We start from the raw sequence: 18,485 nt of genomic DNA on the forward strand, positions 1-18,485 counted from the left end.
ATCATCCCAGCACTGGTGTCTGTTTTACATTTGCCCCGTCACTCTCTGCTTAAGGGTTTGGCCCAGCATCTCTGTTCTGACTAGTTTCCTATGATTGGATGTTTGGCTACAAACTACAAATTGTTTGCATTGCAAACATCTTGTTATCTAATTCCCCAGCAAAATTTAAGTCATCTTGATTCTGAGATACACTCCTTAGAAAGTACCCTGCATCTCCAAGTTTGACAATACAATGAGCTCCACGTAGGTCCCCAGACGTGGTCCAGGGAGGATGCTCCCTGCCTATGACCCTGGGCCAGTGTTGGGAAACATGGACTGTCTCCTGCAATTCATCATCCACACACCTTCTAGGGAATGAACAAAGCAGGTATTTGGGCAGATTTCATGCTGGGTAGAGAGCAGGGAGCGCCACAAGGCAGAGGATCCTGCCTCCGTGACTTGGAGTGAGCCCCAGCTGTCAGCATCTGGATACTGTGGAGACACTCATGACAATTACTATTTCATTTGTCAGGAGCTGTCAACTTTGAGAAGTAATAGCTATGGCCAAGCTTCGGGATTCCTGAGCATATTTTTAAAGAGCCTCTCTCTCCTAAATGCCCTTGAGACAGGAAAGCCAAAACTAGGAACTTGGTTTCACAGACTGGGAGAGTTGGGTTCAAAGAAGTTTCATGACTACCCACAACCACAGAGCTGGAAAGGCTGCCTGGCTAGAGACCTACTCTTCTCTTCACAGGGCCCTTCTGAGGGCCGCTGCTTGTCAAGTCCAGCAAGTGTTGACTTTCTACTTCCTCTGGGTCCATTTCTGGGATATGTGCTGGAATAAGACACACAAGACAGACGTAATCCCAAGAAAACAGGAAGCCCTCAATCGGCGCTTATGGTCTGACGTGGCTAGTCACCAGGAACACAGAACTAACGAGGTTGCCATGGAGAGTTCTAATGATGCAAAAACATTATCTCTTCATATCAAACACTCAGATTCCACTTTTCCTAAGTTTCGCAGACTTAGCTATGGACAAGCCTAATTAACCTTCCACCATGCATCCTGTTACCTCATAGTGGTGGTGATGGAGCACGGGATCCAGGTGACAAGCTACCATAAACTCGTGGTTTGGGGAAAAAACTGCTTTGGACTGATTTTTACTATTATTTTATCTTAATGTCAACCATTTTTTAACTCTCTTATTTGTTCATTTTGCATGTGTGTGCACTTAGGTGTGCAACACAGTGTGCATGCACAAGTAGAATGACAATTCACCAGAGTCAATTCTCAGCATGTGGGGTCCAGGGATCAAACTTGGGTCATCAGCATCAGGCTTGGCAGCAAGCACCTTTGCCTGTTGAGCCATTCTATAATCCCTGGACTGTTTTGAGCTTAGGTGACAGAGAGAGAGAGAGAGAGAGAGAGAGAGAGAGAGAGAGAGAGAGAGAGAGAGAGAGAGAGAGAGAACTTGAGCTGCCCTAAGTCCTTGCCCACTAAGAAGGAAAGCCTACCTTCCCAGGTACTGCTGTCCTCTATATGTGGAGCCTGAGCTTTTATTTACAACCAAGATAATAAACAAGTGGAACGCCCATAAAGAAGAGATAAACAGGGGCTGGAGAGACAGCTCAGCTGTGAAGAGCACTGGCTGCTCTCTCAGAGAACTAGGGTTCAGTTCCTAGCACCGCCAAGCTGGCTCACAACCATCTGTGACTGCAGATCCAGGGGATCCAAAGGCTCTTCTGGCCTCTGTGGGTTCCTGCATGCATGGGTGCACATCTAAGCATGGTACGCACCCATACCTATAAAAAATAAACAAGTAAGCAAATTGTGGGTCCATGTACATGTTATACTACTCAGCAAGAAGAAAGGAAAAATAGCAAAGACTTAACTAGCTAGTACAGATAAATCTTATCCTGAGACAAGTCAGAAACACAAGAGGGGAAGGGCGAAAGTGTCCTGGCCCATAGCTGCTGGCTTTAAAACAATACACAGATTCCTCCGGCAATCTTACAGTTTGACAGTCCTATGTCTGTCTGTGGGCCTCATGCATCAAACTAGCCCCTGCCTAAAATCAGTGTCTTACTTACAGAGGGTGCAGGAGGGCTTGGCTAGCCTCTTATCACTTCTCCACTAGTGTGATAAAACACTGGGGCCAAGGAAAGAGTTTGTTTGGCTTACAGTTCCATAGGGTCAGCGACCATAACAGTGGGGATGTGACACCAGAGCAGAAGCTGAGGGCTCACATCTTGAACCCGAATCAAGAAGGAGGGAGGGAGGCAGAAAGGGCAGTGGAGAGAGAGAGAGAGAGAAAAAGAGAGAGAGAGAAAGAGAGAGAGAGAGAGAGAGAGAGAGAGAGAGAGAGAGAGAACGAACAAGGGCACACCCAAACCCACCCGAGCAGTGAGTGCCCACCAAGTATTCAAGTGCCAGAGACAATGAGGGACTTTTCTCATTCAAACCACCACACTTGGGCTGTGCTTAGATTTTACCTCCTCCTCTTTGTCCAGTCTGTCTGCTTTCCTTACTTCTTAAAACAGGTTGGTGTAGGTTCATGAATTAAAAAAAAAAAAAGGAAAGGTCCATTTCAGGCACAGTGGATGCTGTTGTTTGAATCTGAAATTCCCATCACAGACTCCACGGTTTGAATACTTGGTCCTTAGCCTCTGATGCTATTTGAGGGTGCTGTGGAATCTTTATAAGGTGGAGCCTGACTGGTGGAAGTTATACCCCAGCCTCTGCTGCCTGCCTTGATATCTGCTTCCTGTCTGCCATGTTGTGAACAGCCTTCACCACACCTGCTTGCCTCCACCACACCTTCTCTGACAGGGTGGTCTGAAGTCACAAGGTAAAAGAAGCCTTTCCTCCCTAGCTGGCATCAGGTATTGTGGTTCCAGGAGCCACAAAGGTGAAGGCCCCAGGTCTTAGTGACTGTCTTAATTCGTTTGTGGTATGAAACAGAATGCCTGTGAAGAGAAATCTATAACAAACAGCGATTCCTTTCTTCCCCATTTGAGACCTGAAAGTCTAAGATAACAAGCCAGTCTCTGGCCTGTTTTTACAGTGTGATCACGTGGCAGGAGGCAAGAGAGAACGAAGGTCGAGTCTTGCTATGTCAATGGACAGACAGGAGGAAGAAGATATTTCTGTAAATCCTTCTCACGGTGCTATTGGCTCCTGCCATTCCCACTAGACCCCGCCTCTGGGCACTGCTGCCCTGGAGAATCAGCTTCTGGGACATGAGCTCCAGCCACAGAACTGACACACTGCGTTTCTTGCGGATGCATATGTGTCTGTAACGACAGTCTGTGAGTGTCACATTCTGAGCGTACACACACCTAACTAGAGGGAAGGCTCTGTTCCCAGGGGTGTTGGTGACTTGCTGAGTGACAGAAGCATTCTTTTTGTAAGGGGTGATAAAAGGGTGATTACTGGCCTAGACTCACTGCCTAGGGCTGAACTACAGGTTGAAGTGACCCAAGACAGATCACTCGATCTCTGTGTAAATGGTTTCAGGAGCTGCACCTGCCTCACAGGTTGCTGTGAAGTCTACAATGTACCTCACTGTATTAACAGCGTCCGCATCTGCAGACCGAAGCTGACCACAGATCAAGACTATCTTTTAAGTAATCAGGGTTTGTACTGAATATTAAAATGTATCCTTATCCTAAATCTCAAAACTATATGGTATGATAGCTGTTTACATGTATATATGGTTTGATAGCTGTTTACATACATGTGTATATGGTATGATAGCTGTTTACATAATATGTACATATGGTATGAGAGCTGTTTACATAACATGTATATCGTGTTGGATAATATACATAACCTGGAGATGATTTAGAGTAGACAGGATGCTGTATGGGGCCTTTATGCAAGCACCATGACGTTTTATGCTGGGCACTTACATGCCTGAGGTTTTAGCATCCCCAAGAGAGTCCTTAAACCGGCCTCTGGAGGATATCCTTACACAAGGACTGCTTTGTTTCTTCCTGCAAAGCAGTGTCCTGCAGGAGCTGCCTCTGGGGACAGCTAGGAAGGCAGTCACTGAGGATGTCTGAGACTTTTCTGAGGGTTGGCAGTTGCACTGTGGGCAGAATTAAGTTTGGCAGACTCTCCCTCTGTTAGAAACCCAACCTTGAAACCCGGATCTCATGTCTAACAGCAAACAGGAACTTACTTATGAGTGTTAGCGTCCGCACACTGCGGTCCAGATCCATCATCTGATCTATCCAGTTGTGGCTTACACTGGGTTCTGGGGTGGGGTGGGGCGGGACATGTCTCTCTGATACTCTCTCTCCTCCCACTACTCTGATCTCAATTCATTGCTTCTTTAACACCTGGTTGGATCTCTTTTTAATCCTTTTAATTTGTACTTATTTTTACTGTGTGTATCTGTATGTGTATACATATGTGTATGTGTGTCTATGAATGTACAAGTGTACAAGTGTGGGGGGGGTGCTGAAGTCAAGTTCAGATGTCATTCTATCTTGAGGGTTTTTATACAGGCTCCCTTGCTGGCCTAGAACTCACCAAGCAAGCTAGGCTGTCTGTCTGGTGAGTTCAGCAATAATCTTGTCCATAGCTCCTCAGTACTGGGGTCAGTCACAGTGTGTACCACCACACCATCTCTTTTATGTGTGGGCTGGGGATCCAGCTCAGGTCCTGCTTGAGAGGTCAGGGCCCTGTGGACTCAGCTATCTCCCAGCCCAGTGTACCTTTTTTTTTTTTTTTTACAAGGTAATTGTGTTAAGGTTTCCAGTTCTTTGAGGTCCAGTCAGACTTCCAACTGGCTGGCTTCTCCCAGGCCCGTTCTTTCTTGCCTTGTGCAGCCTTTGTGCTCCGCGGACACTGGCATTGTTACTGAATTTGTGTTGAGCTTGATCTTGGGAAGTTCTTTCAGAGCCCCCAGACTTTATCCTAAATAGTTCCAGTGTGAACTGTCCAAGTCCCTTGGGAGTGGATGTAACTTCAGGAAATGCCAAATTTGCTGAACGAATTGAAAAATGCCAGTTCTGTACTACAGTAAATTTTACAAGACTGGTTTCCTTGGGTGTGTCATAACCCAGGTCTAGCTGCCATTTTCCCAGAAGCTGTCCAAAAAGTATTTTGAACAGCGCCTTTAAAACAGTCACTGAGTCCCAAAGCGAAGGGCTGGAAACGCGGTACAGAGAATTGTAAGTCTTAGGGTGGCCACAAGAGGGCAGGCGTAGTCCAGACTCCCTCTAGCAGTTGTTTTTAGAACTTTTCTTAAAAAATAAAGACTGGAGGTTGGAGCACCTCCCACCCAGTCAGTACCTAGCAGAGCTGCGGATGACTCCACAGACTGTCTCCGGATCGCTTTCTGACGCTGGCCGACGCTGCACCAAGGCAGGGAGTCCCACGTGCAGACCCGTCATTCAGCCACCTTGTTGAACTGATCCTCCCATAGAAGTGACTGTGGTCCTGACCTAAGTCCCTAGGTGACCCTGAAGCCTCTTTCTATATGACTCCATCTGGATTTGACTGGCTGTGGGGACAAGCTTCAAGGGACTTTCTGGGTGAAGGGACTTTGTGAGGCAGCAGTCGGCTCTCTGGCTACCATGGCAATCGCTGGGAACTGAAAGGACAGGGTCCAGCTTCAGCACGGGGCATACAGGTGAGTCTTGCCATTTTGACCTAGAAGCTACTGGGTAATGGTGTCCCAAGGGCAGGTGGAGGAAGTGATGTGCTGAGGAAACTGAGTGCTGGGAAGTCCTGCAGACGGAGGACCTGGAGTTGCCTGGCTCCAGGTGGGAGGGCCCCAGGGATCTGAGCCTGTAGACACACATGGGCCTCCCGGACTCTGTTGCTAGGGCTGTAGAGTGTGAGCCCTCATCCGGATGCCAGAGGAATGCTGTGGCTTCCGTGGCGTCTCTGGCTGTTTTATGTCTCATGTCATAGCTCCAGAGCCTATCTGGGGAGTAAATGTGTGTGCACACCCATATGTAGTGTGTGTGGGTGCAGCGTGGGTGCATGTGTGCATGCATGGGTGCATGTGCATGTGTGTGTGTGCATGCATGTGTGTGTAAACACACCAGGGTGGGACAAATGATGCCGGAGATTATTAGTGAAGCATCTGGACATCTCTAACCGTGAGTTAGGATCCAGTGAACTGAGTGCAATTAGAAGAAGAAAAGGTTTAAGACCCACCTAGCAACTTTTTCTTGGGGGCTGCCTTAGCAATGACTTTATTTCATTTAAATGGGTTTTAGAAACCACACAATCCAAAGAGAAGCTGTAAACCCTGCCAAGTGAGAGGCCAGAACACACAGGAAAAGATTCAGAGTCGCAAGTGAGGCCCCTGGTCTAGGTCCCTGCCTCAGCAGTTTAGCCCCTTTGGTGCTCCCAGAGAAACTTCCAGAACCAGGTTTCGAACCCCAGTCTTATGACGCTTTTTGAGGTTGCTTTTTTTGCAAAGGGAACCCCCCCCACAACTTCATTTTTGGGACTTTTTGAGCAAGGGGGAGTCCTCAGAACTCTGAGACCCCCTTACTTGTTGAGGAAGAATTTTACAAAGTCGTTGACTGTCCCCTGCTATTGTGTATGGCTTTGAAAAGTCCTCGCTCCTGCATCAGCTTACATGATTCACCATGTCCTCTACCCTTTCCCTTCTCTAGGGAGGTCGTCAGCAAAGTGAACTTCATATTACAGGGGTGAGGTGCAGAAGACTAGATGAGGTCATCAAAATAGACCACCTCCCCTAAACTGAGAGATAGGAAAATGAGCCCTTGTGCTGTGAGCTCTCTTACTCCTGAACCTGCACAAAGAGTGCAAGGGTGTCCCAGGGCAGCTGTCAGATGGACTCTGGAAACAATGCTTGGTCCCTATCCCACCCTTTATGGGGAGTGACTCATAACATCCCCTGGGGGTGAGTAGAAGAACCACCCTCCCTATTTACAGGGTGGCTTCCTCCTGATTAGCAAAGCTGAAGGCCCATTGAACACCAGGAGACCCGTGGTTCTATCCATGTGGTCCAGGTTTCTCTTCCAGCCTTTTCCTCTGCTCGTGCCCTTACAGAGGTGCACTGGCTGCCCCTCCACAGTGTACCTGATGCAGCCCCCTTTACAGCATCCCTGAAGGTGACCCCTGAAAGTGGTTGACATATATGTATAATGAAAGATCCCCGGATCGGGGAGACCCTCACTCAAGTCTCGGGATGACGCGACCCCCCAAGAACTCACACAAGACCGTCCTTGCTGTAATCACATGAGGTTTATCGATAGGAACCAGTGCACTGGGGTCGAGACTCGTATCCCACGCAGGGGCAGTGGAGTTCGACCCCGAGAGGCTGGGAGAAAGGGTATTTAAAGGGAGAAACCACAACCCGAGGGGGCAGGGATGGCGTCATTGGAAAGTGTCGAGAGTACCAGTGAAAAATCACAAGGAGAAGCTTCCTGTTTCTCAAGATTGTTCTCTAAGATTTTAATCTAACTTTATGGTCAGCTAGTTCCTGGGAGAAGCTTTCTGTTATCTTTACTAGGTCGGGAATCGAATATCTAAGGGCCTTTCATCTAGTTCCTGGGAGAGCAGGCTCAAGAGATGTGACCTTTTACCTACTTACTGGCAGAGAGCAGGGTCTGGAATCTGAGGTATTTAGGGCTTCTTAGGGGTGAGATAGCATTTTTAAACTTCTGACTTCTTAGCTGCATTTTTTTATTCTTTCAATACCTTTGATACAGCAACCCATGATGGAGTTGGTGCTGTGTGTGGGGACCCCTGAAACATCTGATTACTGCCTCTTTGACTCTTAATTTCTAGTGTTGTCATTCTTGCCTCTTTGGTCTTGGTTAGGTTGTCTTTAAAATGGGAATGATAAAATGATCTGCCTTCCTGCCTTATTCATGGTGCTCCCAGGAGGTGCTCCCAAGAGGTTTGTGGGATGGGGAACAATCAGTCTGAGGACCAAAGGGCATCTCCAGTACACCAGCAGCTTCCATGATTACCACTACTCTAGATTGTCAGCTATGATGTGCCTGAGATCTGGGTCTAAAGATGTTAGAACAGTATCTCAGAGTCCAGACCTGCTCCCAACACGGAGAAGAGAAAACACAGCTCCACACAAAACCAGGGCAGGCAGAACATGCTTACATCTTGTTTCCAGGTAACAGAGAAATGAGCATTTCCAAAGCCATCCCTCTCACATCCGGACCTGCTCTGCCCTGGCCCCTTTCTCTAGACTATTGCTCAGTCCATCAAGGAGGTGGAGAGCATGGCTAGGAGGGGCTGCTGGTGGACATATTCTAGGTCACAGTGGTCTGGAGTTGATCAGGAGAGAAAAATGGTGGCATAAAAGTAGGGTTGCCCAGCTCTCTGCTCCCAAACCCCGTGGGAGAGAGACCTCACCGCCTGGTCAGGTGGGCACTCCTGAGGCTGCAGAGCGGAGGAGACCACCAACACTGCCCACCCCTGCCCACATCCCTGGCCCAAGAGGAAACTGTATAAGGCCTCTGGGTTCCCGTAGGGGAGGGCCCAGGAGCGGCAGGACCCCTGCGCCTGAGACACCGCCGGAACCTGAAGGAAACAGACCGGATAAGCAGTTCTCTGCACCCAAATCCCGTGGGAGGGAGAGCTAAAACTACAGAGAGGCAGACACGCCTGGGAAACCAGAAGAGACTGCACTCTGCGCACATCCAGATGCTAGAGGAAAACACCAAACGCCATCTGGAACCCTGGTGCACGGAGGCTCCCGGAAAGAGCGGCGCAGATCTTCTCGGTTGTTGCCGCCGTGGAGAGGACTTAGGCAGTACCCCACGAGCACACTTGAGCCTCGGAACCTCAGGTAGGACCAACTTTTCCCCTGCAAATGACCTGCCTGGTGAACTCAAGACACAGGCCCACAGGAACAGCTGAAGACCTGTAGAGAGGAAAAACTACACGCCCGAAAGCAGAACACTCTGTCCCCATAACTGGCTGAAAGAAAACAGGAAAACAGGTCTACAGCACTCCTGACACACAGGCTTATAGGACAGTCTAGCCACTGTCAGAAATAGCAGAACAAAGTAACACTAGAGATAATCTGATGGCGGGAGGCAAGCGCAGGAACCCAAGCAACAGAAACCAAGACTACATGGCACCATCAGAGCCCAATTCTCCCACCAAAATAAACATGGAATATCCAAACACACCAGAAAAGCAAGATCTAGTTTCAAAATCATATTTGATCATGATGCTGGAGGACTTCAAGAAAGACGTGAAGAACTCCCTTAGAGAACAAGTAGAAGCCTACAGAGAGGAATCGCAAAAATGCCTGAAAGAATTCCAGGAAAACACAATCAAACAGTTGAAGGAATTAAAAATGGAAATAGAAGCAATCAAGAAAGAACACATGGAAACAACCCTGGATATAGAAAATCAAAAGAAGAGACAAGGAGCTGTAGATAGAAGCCTCACCAACAGAATACAAGAGATGGAAGAGAGAATCTCGGGAGCAGAAGATTCCCTAGAAATCATTGACTCAACTGTCAAAGATAATGTAAAGTGGAAAAAGCTACTGGTCCAAAACATACAGGAAATCCAGGACTCAATGAGAAGATCAAACCTAAGGATAATAGGTATAGAAGAGAGTGAAGACTCCCAGCTCAAAGGACCAGTAAATATCTTCAACAAAATCATAGAAGAAAACTTCCCTAACCTAAAAAAAGAGATACCCATAGGCATACAAGAAGCCTACAGAACTCCAAATAGATTGGACCAGAAAAGAAACACCTCCTGTCACATAATAGTCAAAACACCAAACGCACAAAATAAAGAAAGTATATTAAAAGCAGTAAGGGAAAAAGGTCAAGTAACATATAAAGGCAGAGCTATCAGAATCACACCAGACTTTTCGCCAGAAACTATGAAGGCCAGAAGATCCTGGACGGATGTCATACAGACCCTAAGAGAACACAAGTGCCAGCCCAGGTTACTGTATCCTGCAAAACTCTCAATTAACATAGATGGAGAAACCAAGATATTCCATGACAAAACCAAATTTACACAATATCTTTCTACAAATCCAGCACTACAAAGGATAATAAAGGGTAAAGCCCAACATAAGGAGGCAAGCTATACCCTAGAAGAAGCAAGAAACTAATCGTCTTGGCAACAAAACAAAGAGAAGAAAAGCACACAAACATAACCTCACATCCAAATATGAATATAACAGGAAGCAATAATCACTATTCCTTAATATCTCTCAACATCAATGGCCTCAACTCCCCAATAAAAAGACATAGATTAACAAACTGGATACGCAACGAGGACCCTGCATTCTGCTGCCTACAGGAAACACACCTCAGAGACAAAGACAGACACTACCTCAGAGTGAAAGGCTGGAAAACAACTTTCCAAGCAAATGGTCAGAAGAAGCAAGCTGGAGTAGCCATTCTAATATCAAATAAAATCAATTTTCAATTAAAAGTCATCAAAAAAGATAAGGAAGGACACTTCATATTCATCAAAGGAAAAATCCACCAAGATGAACTCTCAATCCTAAATATCTATGCCCCAAATACAAGGGCACCTACATACGTAAAAGAAACGTTACTAAAGCTCAAAACACACATTGCACCTCACACAATAATAGTGGGAGATTTCAACACCCCACTCTCATCAATAGACAGATCATGGAAACAGAAATTACACAGAGACGTAGACAGACTAAGAGAAGTCATGAGCCAAATGGACTTAACAGATATTTATAGAACATTCTATCCTAAAGCAAAAGGATATACCTTCTTCTCAGCTCCTCATGGTACTTTCTCCAAAATTGACCATATAGTTGGTCAAAAAACGGGCCTCAACAGGTACAGAAAGATAGAAATAATCCCATGCGTGCTATCAGACCACCACGGCCTAAAACTGGTCTTCAATAACAATAAGGGAAGAATGCCCACATATACGTGGAAATTGAACAATGCTCTACTCAATGATAACCTGGTCAAGGAAGAAATAAAGAAAGAAATTAAAAACTTTTTAGAATTTAATGAAAATGAAGGTACAACGTACCCAAACTTATGGGACACAATGAAAGCTGTGCTAAGAGGAAAACTCATAGCGCTGAGTGCCTGCAGAAAGAAACAGGAAAGAGCATATGTCAGCAGCTTGACAGCACAAAAAAGCTCCAGAGCAAAAAGAAGCAAATACAACCAGGAGGAGTAGAAGGCAGGAAATAATCAAACTCAGAGCTGAAATCAACCAAGTAGAAACAAAAAGGACCATAGAAAGAATCAACAGTACCAAAAGTTGGTTCTTTGAGAAAATCAACAAGATAGATAAACCCTTAGCCAGACTAACGAGAGGACCCAGAGAGTGTGTCCAAATTAACAAAATCAGAAATGAAAAGGGAGACATAACTACAGATTCAGAGGAAATTCAAAAAATCATCAGATCTTACTATAAAAGCCTATATTCAACAAAACTTGAAAATCTACAGGAAATGGACAATTTCCTAGACAAATATCAGGTACCGAAGTTAAATCAGGAACAGATAAACCAGTTAAACAACCCCATAACTCCTAAGGAAATAGAAGCAGTCATTAAAGGTCTCCCAACCAAAAAGAGCCCAGGTCCAGATGGGTTTAGTGCAGAATTCTATCAATCCTTCATAGAAGACCTCATACCAATATTATCCAAACTATTCCACAAAATTGAAACAGATGGATCACTCCCGAATTCCTTCTATGAAGCCACAATTACTCTTATACCTAAACCACACAAAGACCCAACAAAGAAAGAGAACTTCAGACCAATTTCCCTTATGAATATCGACGCAAAAATACTCAATAAAATTCTGGCAAACCGAATCCAAGAGCACATCAAAACAATCATCCACCATGATCAAGTAGGCTTCATCCCAGGCATGCAGGGATGGTTTAATATACGGAAAACCATCAACGTGATCCATTATATAAACAAACTGAAAGAACAAAACCACATGATCATTTCATTAGATGCTGAGAAAGCATTTGACAAAATTCAACACCCCTTCATGATAAAAGTCCTGGAAAGAATAGGAATTCAAGGCCCATACCTAAACATAGTAAAAGCCATATACAGCAAACCAGTTGCTAACATTAAACTAAATGGAGAGAAACTTGAAGCAATCCCACTAAAATCAGGGACTAGACAAGGCTGCCCACTCTCTCCCTACTTATTCAATATAGTTCTTGAAGTTCTAGCCAGAGCAATCAGACAACAAAAGGAGGTCAAGGGGATACAGATCGGAAAAGAAGAAGTCAAAATATCACTATTTGCAGATGATATGATAGTTTATTTAAGTGATCCCAAAAGTTCCACCAGAGAACTACTAAAGCTGATAAACAACTTCAGCAAAGTGGCTGGGTATAAAATTAACTCAAATAAATCAGTAGCCTTCCTCTACACAAAAGAGAAACAAGCCGAGAAAGAAATTAGGGAAATGACACCCTTCATAATAGACCCAAATAATATAAAGTACCTCGGTGTGACTTTAACCAAGCAAGTAAAAGATCTGTACAATAAGAACTTCAAGACACTGAGGAAAGAAACTGAAGAAGACCTCAGAAGATGGAAAGATCTCCCATGCTCATGGATTGGCAGGATTAATATAGTAAAAATGGCCATTTTACCAAAAGCGATCTACAGATTCAATGCAATCCCCATCAAAATACCAATCCAATTCTTCAAAGAGTTAGACAGAACAATTTGCAAATTCATCTGGAATAACAAAAAACCCAGGATAGCTAAAACTATCTTCAACAATAAAAGGACTTCAGGGGGAATCACTATCCCTGAACTCAAGCAGTATTACAGAGCAATAGTGATAAAAACTGCATGGTATTGGTACAGAGACAGACAGATAGACCAATGGAATAGAATTGAAGACCCAGAAATGAACCCACACACCTATGGTCACTTGATTTTTGACAAAGGAGCCAAAACCATCCAATGGAAAAAAGATAGCATTTTCAGCAAATGGTGCTGGTTCAACTGGAGGTCAACATGTAGAAGAATGCAGATTGATCCATGCTTATCACCCTGTACAAAGCTTAAGTCCAAGTGGATCAAGGACCTCCACATCAAACCTGATACACTCAAACTAATAGAAGAAAAACTAGGGAAGCATCTGGAACACATGGGCACTGGAAAAAATTTCCTGAACAAAACACCAACGGCTTATGCTCTAAGATCAAGAATCGACAAATGGGATCTCATAAAACTGCAAAGCTTCTGTAAGGCAAAGGACACTGTGGTTAGGACAAATCGGCAACCAACAGATTGGGAAAAGATCTTTACCAATCCTACAACAGATAGAGGCCTTATATCCAAAATATACAAAGAACTCAAGAAGTTAGACCGCAGGGAGACAAATAACCCTATTAAAAAATGGGGTTCAGAGCTAAACAAAGAATTCACAGCTGAGGAATGCCGAATGGCTGAGAAACACCTAAAGAAATGTTCAACATCTTTAGTCATAAGGGAAATGCAAATCAAAACAACCCTGAGATTTCACCTCACACCAGTGAGAATGGCTAAGATCAAAAACTCAGGTGACAGCAGATGCTGGCGAGGATGCGGAGAAAGAGGAACACTCCTCCATTGTTGGTGGGATTGCAGACTGGTACAACCATTCTGGAAATCAGTCTGGAGGTTCCTCAGAAAATTGGACATTGAACTGCCTGAGGATCCAGCTATACCTCTCTTGGGCATATACCCAAAAGATGCCCCAACATATAAAAAAGACACGTGCTCCACTATGTTCATCGCAGCCTTATTTATAATAGCCAGAAGCTGGAAAGAACCCAGATGCCCTTCAACAGAGGAATGGATACAGAAAATGTGGTACATTTACACAATGGAATATTACTCAGCTATCAAAAACAACGGCTTTATGAAATTCGTAGGCAAATGGTTGGAACTGGAAAATATCATCCTGAGTGAGCTAACCCAAACACAGAAAGACATACATGGTATGCACTCACTGATAAGTGGCTATTAGCCCAAATGCTTGAATTACCCTAGATGCCTAGAACAAATGAAACTCAAGACGGATGATCAAAATGTGAATGCTTCACTCCTTCTCTAAAAGGGGAACAAGAATACCCTTGGCAGGGAAGAGAGAGGCAAAGATTAAAACAGAGACTGAAGGAACTCCCATTCAGAGCCTGCCCCACATGTGGCCCATACATATACAGCCACCCAATTAGACAAGATGGATGAAGCAAAGAAGTGCAGACCGACAGGAGCCGGATGTAGATCTCTCCTGAGAGACACAGCCAGAATACAGCAAATACAGAGGCAAATGCCAGCAGCAAACCACTGAACTGAGAATAGGACCCCCGTTGAAGGAATCAGAGAAAGAACTGGAAGAGCTTGAAGGGGCTCGAGACCCCATATGTACAACAATGCCAAGCAACCAGAGCTTCCAGGGACTAAGCCACTACCTAAAGACTATGCATGGACTGACCCTGGACTCTGACCTCATAGGTAGCAATGAATATCATAGTAAGAGCACCAGTGGAAGGGGAAGCCCTGGGTCCTGCTAAGACTGAACCCCCAGTGAACTAGACTGTGGGGGGGAGGGTGGCAATGGGGGGAGGGTTGGGAGGGGAACACCCATAAGGAAGGGGAGGGGGGAGGGGGATGTTTGCCCGGAAACCAAAGAATTATTATTAAGTATTAAATAAATTTAAAAAAAAAGTAGGGTTGCCTGCCCTGTAGGTTTTGGGAACCTCTGGCAGAGCAAGGGTTGTCACAGGGTGCAGAGACAGTGGCTTCTAGCTTTGTAGCTTAAAATTGAGGCCAGAGAGGAAGGACCACACACATCCTGAGGCTAGGAAGGATCCCCTACAGTTGAGCAGAGCTAAAGCCATCCAATGCCCCATCTAGAGGCCCTTGCTGGGTGGAGGGCTTGGATAGAGAGCCAGTGTTAGCAGATTAGCAGACTGGACACCATGTGGAGAGGCGCAGAATGGCTGGGTGCGAGCTGTCTATGTGAGAAGTCCTGATAGACCCAAAGACCATCTTCCTCTCGGGACCCTCTCATAGACTGGAAGAAAGGCCAGTGCCTGAGAGCCTGTGTGTGTGTGTGTGTGTGTGTGTGTGTGTGTGTGTGTGTGTGTGTACCCAAGGGGGTGGGTGGGGGAATGTGGCACCCCATTTCCTGGAGCAATAGAGCAGAACACTCTATCATTCCTAGGTCATTAGATGGACAGTTGAATAGCCACTGGTCAGTTTTAGCTTCTTCTCATCCCCAAAGGCCAAGTCTCTGTTCTAGAAGCTTCTCTCATAGACCAAGAACACATGGTTTTGCTCTGGCCTTTCCCCTCCTTCTTTATCCCCACGGATGCTTCCTTCTGCCCTGCCTCTAAAGAGGAGTGGATGACTCCTAAGACCCATTGCAGTGTCCCCGTCTCCCCACTAGTACCTTCCAGGCACCGTGCATTTCACCCACTCTGCAGGTCCTGCTTGTTTCTCAGGATCTCAAATATCTGTCCCATGCTGGGCTTGTGCCCATCTTCCTGGGGGCTTTGTTTTTCCAAAATTCACTTTAAATATAAATAAATGCCTCTCCCATCTGACTTACTGTCTCTTCTCTCTTTACCTCCTTTGCCTTCCTCCCCCTCTACTCCTTTCCCCTCCTTTCCCTCTTCTTTATTTTGGTTAAATAGCCAGACAACTAAAGAGCATTGGGAAAGCCAGTTGACATACTCTTATGACCAGTCAGAGTTGTGCTGAAAGCAATGTGTAAAATTACAGGCCATGTATGTGAGGAAAAAGCCAAAGGATTTTGTATAAACAAACACTTTGCGATTTGGTTTTATAAATGGATTTTTCTCATTACACAAAGAATGCAAATTCATCTCAAAGAACTCAGAAAATCCCTTCCAGCCCTGGTCTCATAATGCCTTTCTGCCCCAGAGCCACCCGTACAGGCTCTGAGGATGGCCTTACAGTCACACAATTATGCATGGCAGAATGGGATGATGTGAGCCACACTGTTATGCAAACACCAAGGCTGGGCCACTTCAAGGGAGAGTTTCCCAAGTCAGGAGCTTGGGGTGTCCTTGGGTGCATCATGTAGGCAGAATCCCCCTGGCCATCAGTTGCTCACTAAGACTTATGGAGAGACCTTACCCCCCAGATTCCTTGGGAGATGAATTCCTACCACAATCTGCTGTGGGGTTAGGGACCATCTGATGTCCTCAGCTGATCCTAAATCTTCTCAATGCATCTGTGCTTCCAGATTTTCTCTTGCAATAATCTGACTCTCCCAGGCCATCGAGGGCTTACACAGTGGTTCCCAACCTTCCCAATGCTGCAACCCTTTAATACAGTTCCTCATGCGGTGGTGGCCCCAAACTGTAAAATTATTTCATAACTGTAATTTTGCTACTGCTATGAACTGTAACAGACCGTGTTTTCTAATGGTCTTGGTGACCACTGTGAAAGGGGTGTTTGACCCCCAAAGGGATCACAATCCACAGGTTGAGAACTGCTTGTGGGAGATGCTTTCTACTCGTCGTTTGGATGGTAGCGTCTGTTTCAAGTGCTGCCCAGTGTGGCCATGGTATCTCCAGCCTAAGGCTCCAGCCCCACAAAGAGCTGTTCAAAAAGGAAGGACAGAACCCGTACTTGGCCTTCAAGCTCTGAGCAGGGAGAGCTGGAGATAGAGAGGTCTTGAGAACCTGGACGATGCTCCCAGCTCCTGTGGGGGTGGAGAGAGCCAGCTCCAGGCTGGGGGTCACATGGGTGGGCACCTGCAGGCTGGGGGTTACATGGGTGGGCACCTGCAGGCTGGGGGTCACATGGGTGGGCACCTGCAGGCTGGGGGTCACATGGGTGGGCACCTGCAGGCTGGGGGTCACATGGGTGGGCACCTGCAGGCTGGGGGTCACATGGGTGGGTAACTGGTTCAAACACTTGTTTATCACATAATTGACTGCGTCTCCCCTGTTCCCTCTCACCCCCCCCCCCCCATGCTGCCTGGTGTCTCTACTGCTTCAGGCTATGATGGACAACAAAGCCATGTACCTGCATACTGTGAGTGACCGTGACAACGGCTCCATCTTTGAGGAACCCTTTGATGGCAGGAGCCTGTCCAAACTGAACCTGTGTGAGGATGGTGAGTGCTTCTTGCTCTGTCTTGTGCTTTGACGCTCCTTCTGAGGTGTCGAAGGCCCTTGCTTTCCCCTGTGCTTTTGGTTACCCCAGTGCCTGCTGCCTTCCCTGTTCAGTTCTGTGGATACTTAATGTCTTAGGAAATCCCTTCTATGACAGTTTCTCACTCATTTGTCTGAATAAACTTGTGTCACTAGCAGAATGAGAACCTGTTTTATAGATGGGCTTGTCGAGACGGAGGGCAACATCAAACATTCCATAACTCACCAGTCCCTCAGAGAGGCTCCAGCACAGAATTGCCAGCACCTGTTTCCTGTGCACGGGCAAGCAGGCATTTAGTAAATGCCTGTACTGTTATGGGGCAGGTACTTAATAAAAGCTTGCTTCACGCACAAACCCACTCTTCACTGGGCTTATGTGGAAGAGGAGAACAACATCCAACTTCTGAGAGGAAAGGAATGAGGCCTACAGGGTTGTTTCGAAGGGACATCAGGCTGCCCACCTAGCGACAGCTGCTTGTCCAGTGAAGTGTGCAGCCTGGGTCTTTGCTTTGTGATATTGTCCATAGCCTTTCTCAAGAGCGTTAGCTCTGTCTTTTTTCTCACGGGGCAGGTTTAGGAAAGGAAGAAGTGTCTTGAAGAGGAGGAAAGGGACAGCCCCTGCAGGAGGGACGGACAAGGAGATCTGAGCTCTGAAGTAAGGGTTTCTTGGCCCATCCTTGGGAGCTCTCAGCATTTAGCTCTTCCTCTGGGCTCTACTCTGTGTTGGGTGTCAGGGATGTTCTGAAGAGGGACTGGAACAGTGCCAGCCCCATGACTGACAGTGGGAGGAGGAGGAGCAGGCTTGAGAACAGTCCCCTTGGTGTGGCTATTGAGGGAAAGCAGGGAAATGGCTTCTGGAAAGAGCGTAAGAACGACCATACCATTTTGGCTGACTGTTTCAGGGTGTAGACTGTAATGACAGACAAGGTGTGGTAGCAGGGGCCACACTGCATCCTCAGTCAAGAAGCAGAGAAGATGAGTGGGGTTGCTAGGCAACCCCCTTTCTCCATTGTATTTACTTGGGGAGCCCTGCCCATGGGATAGTGCAGGTGGGTCTCCCCCTTCAGTTAAACTTCTCTGAGCATCCTCTCAGACACACTTATAGATGTGTCCCCAAGGTGATTCTAAACCCCACCAAGTTGTCAATCAAAATAAAGCATCACACAAAGATTTTGAAAGAGAAGAGTTGGTGAAAGGTCCTGTCCACTTGTTCCTCAGACTAAGCCAGTGTCCTGACACCCAGGGAAGAGAACAGAAGTACATGTGTATGCATGCCACAAGTTGTGCATACACACACACACACACACACACACACACACACACACACACGTGCATGTGTTTGCCTTGCTCATGAAGTC

At 46.2% G+C, this 18,485-nt stretch overlaps 1 protein-coding gene across 2 annotated transcripts in view; it reads left to right on the forward strand.

Moving 5' to 3' along the window:
* The first annotated feature begins 5,256 nt into the window (after positions 1-5,256).
* Scara5 (scavenger receptor class A, member 5) overlaps positions 5,257-18,485 on the forward strand; it is a 105,107-nt gene continuing 91,878 nt past the window's right edge. For both annotated transcript variants that reach the window (NM_001431432.1, NM_001135855.2), the window contains 2 exon segments: positions 5,257-5,621; positions 16,973-17,090. In NM_001431432.1, coding sequence (NP_001418361.1) covers positions 16,976-17,090 — 115 coding nt within the window. In that variant the 5' untranslated portion in view covers positions 5,257-5,621; positions 16,973-16,975.

Source organism: Rattus norvegicus, chromosome 15, assembly GCF_021556685.1.
Source record: "Rattus norvegicus strain SHRSP/BbbUtx chromosome 15, alternate assembly SHRSP_T2T, whole genome shotgun sequence".
Classification (NCBI taxonomy): Eukaryota; Metazoa; Chordata; class Mammalia; order Rodentia; family Muridae; genus Rattus; species Rattus norvegicus.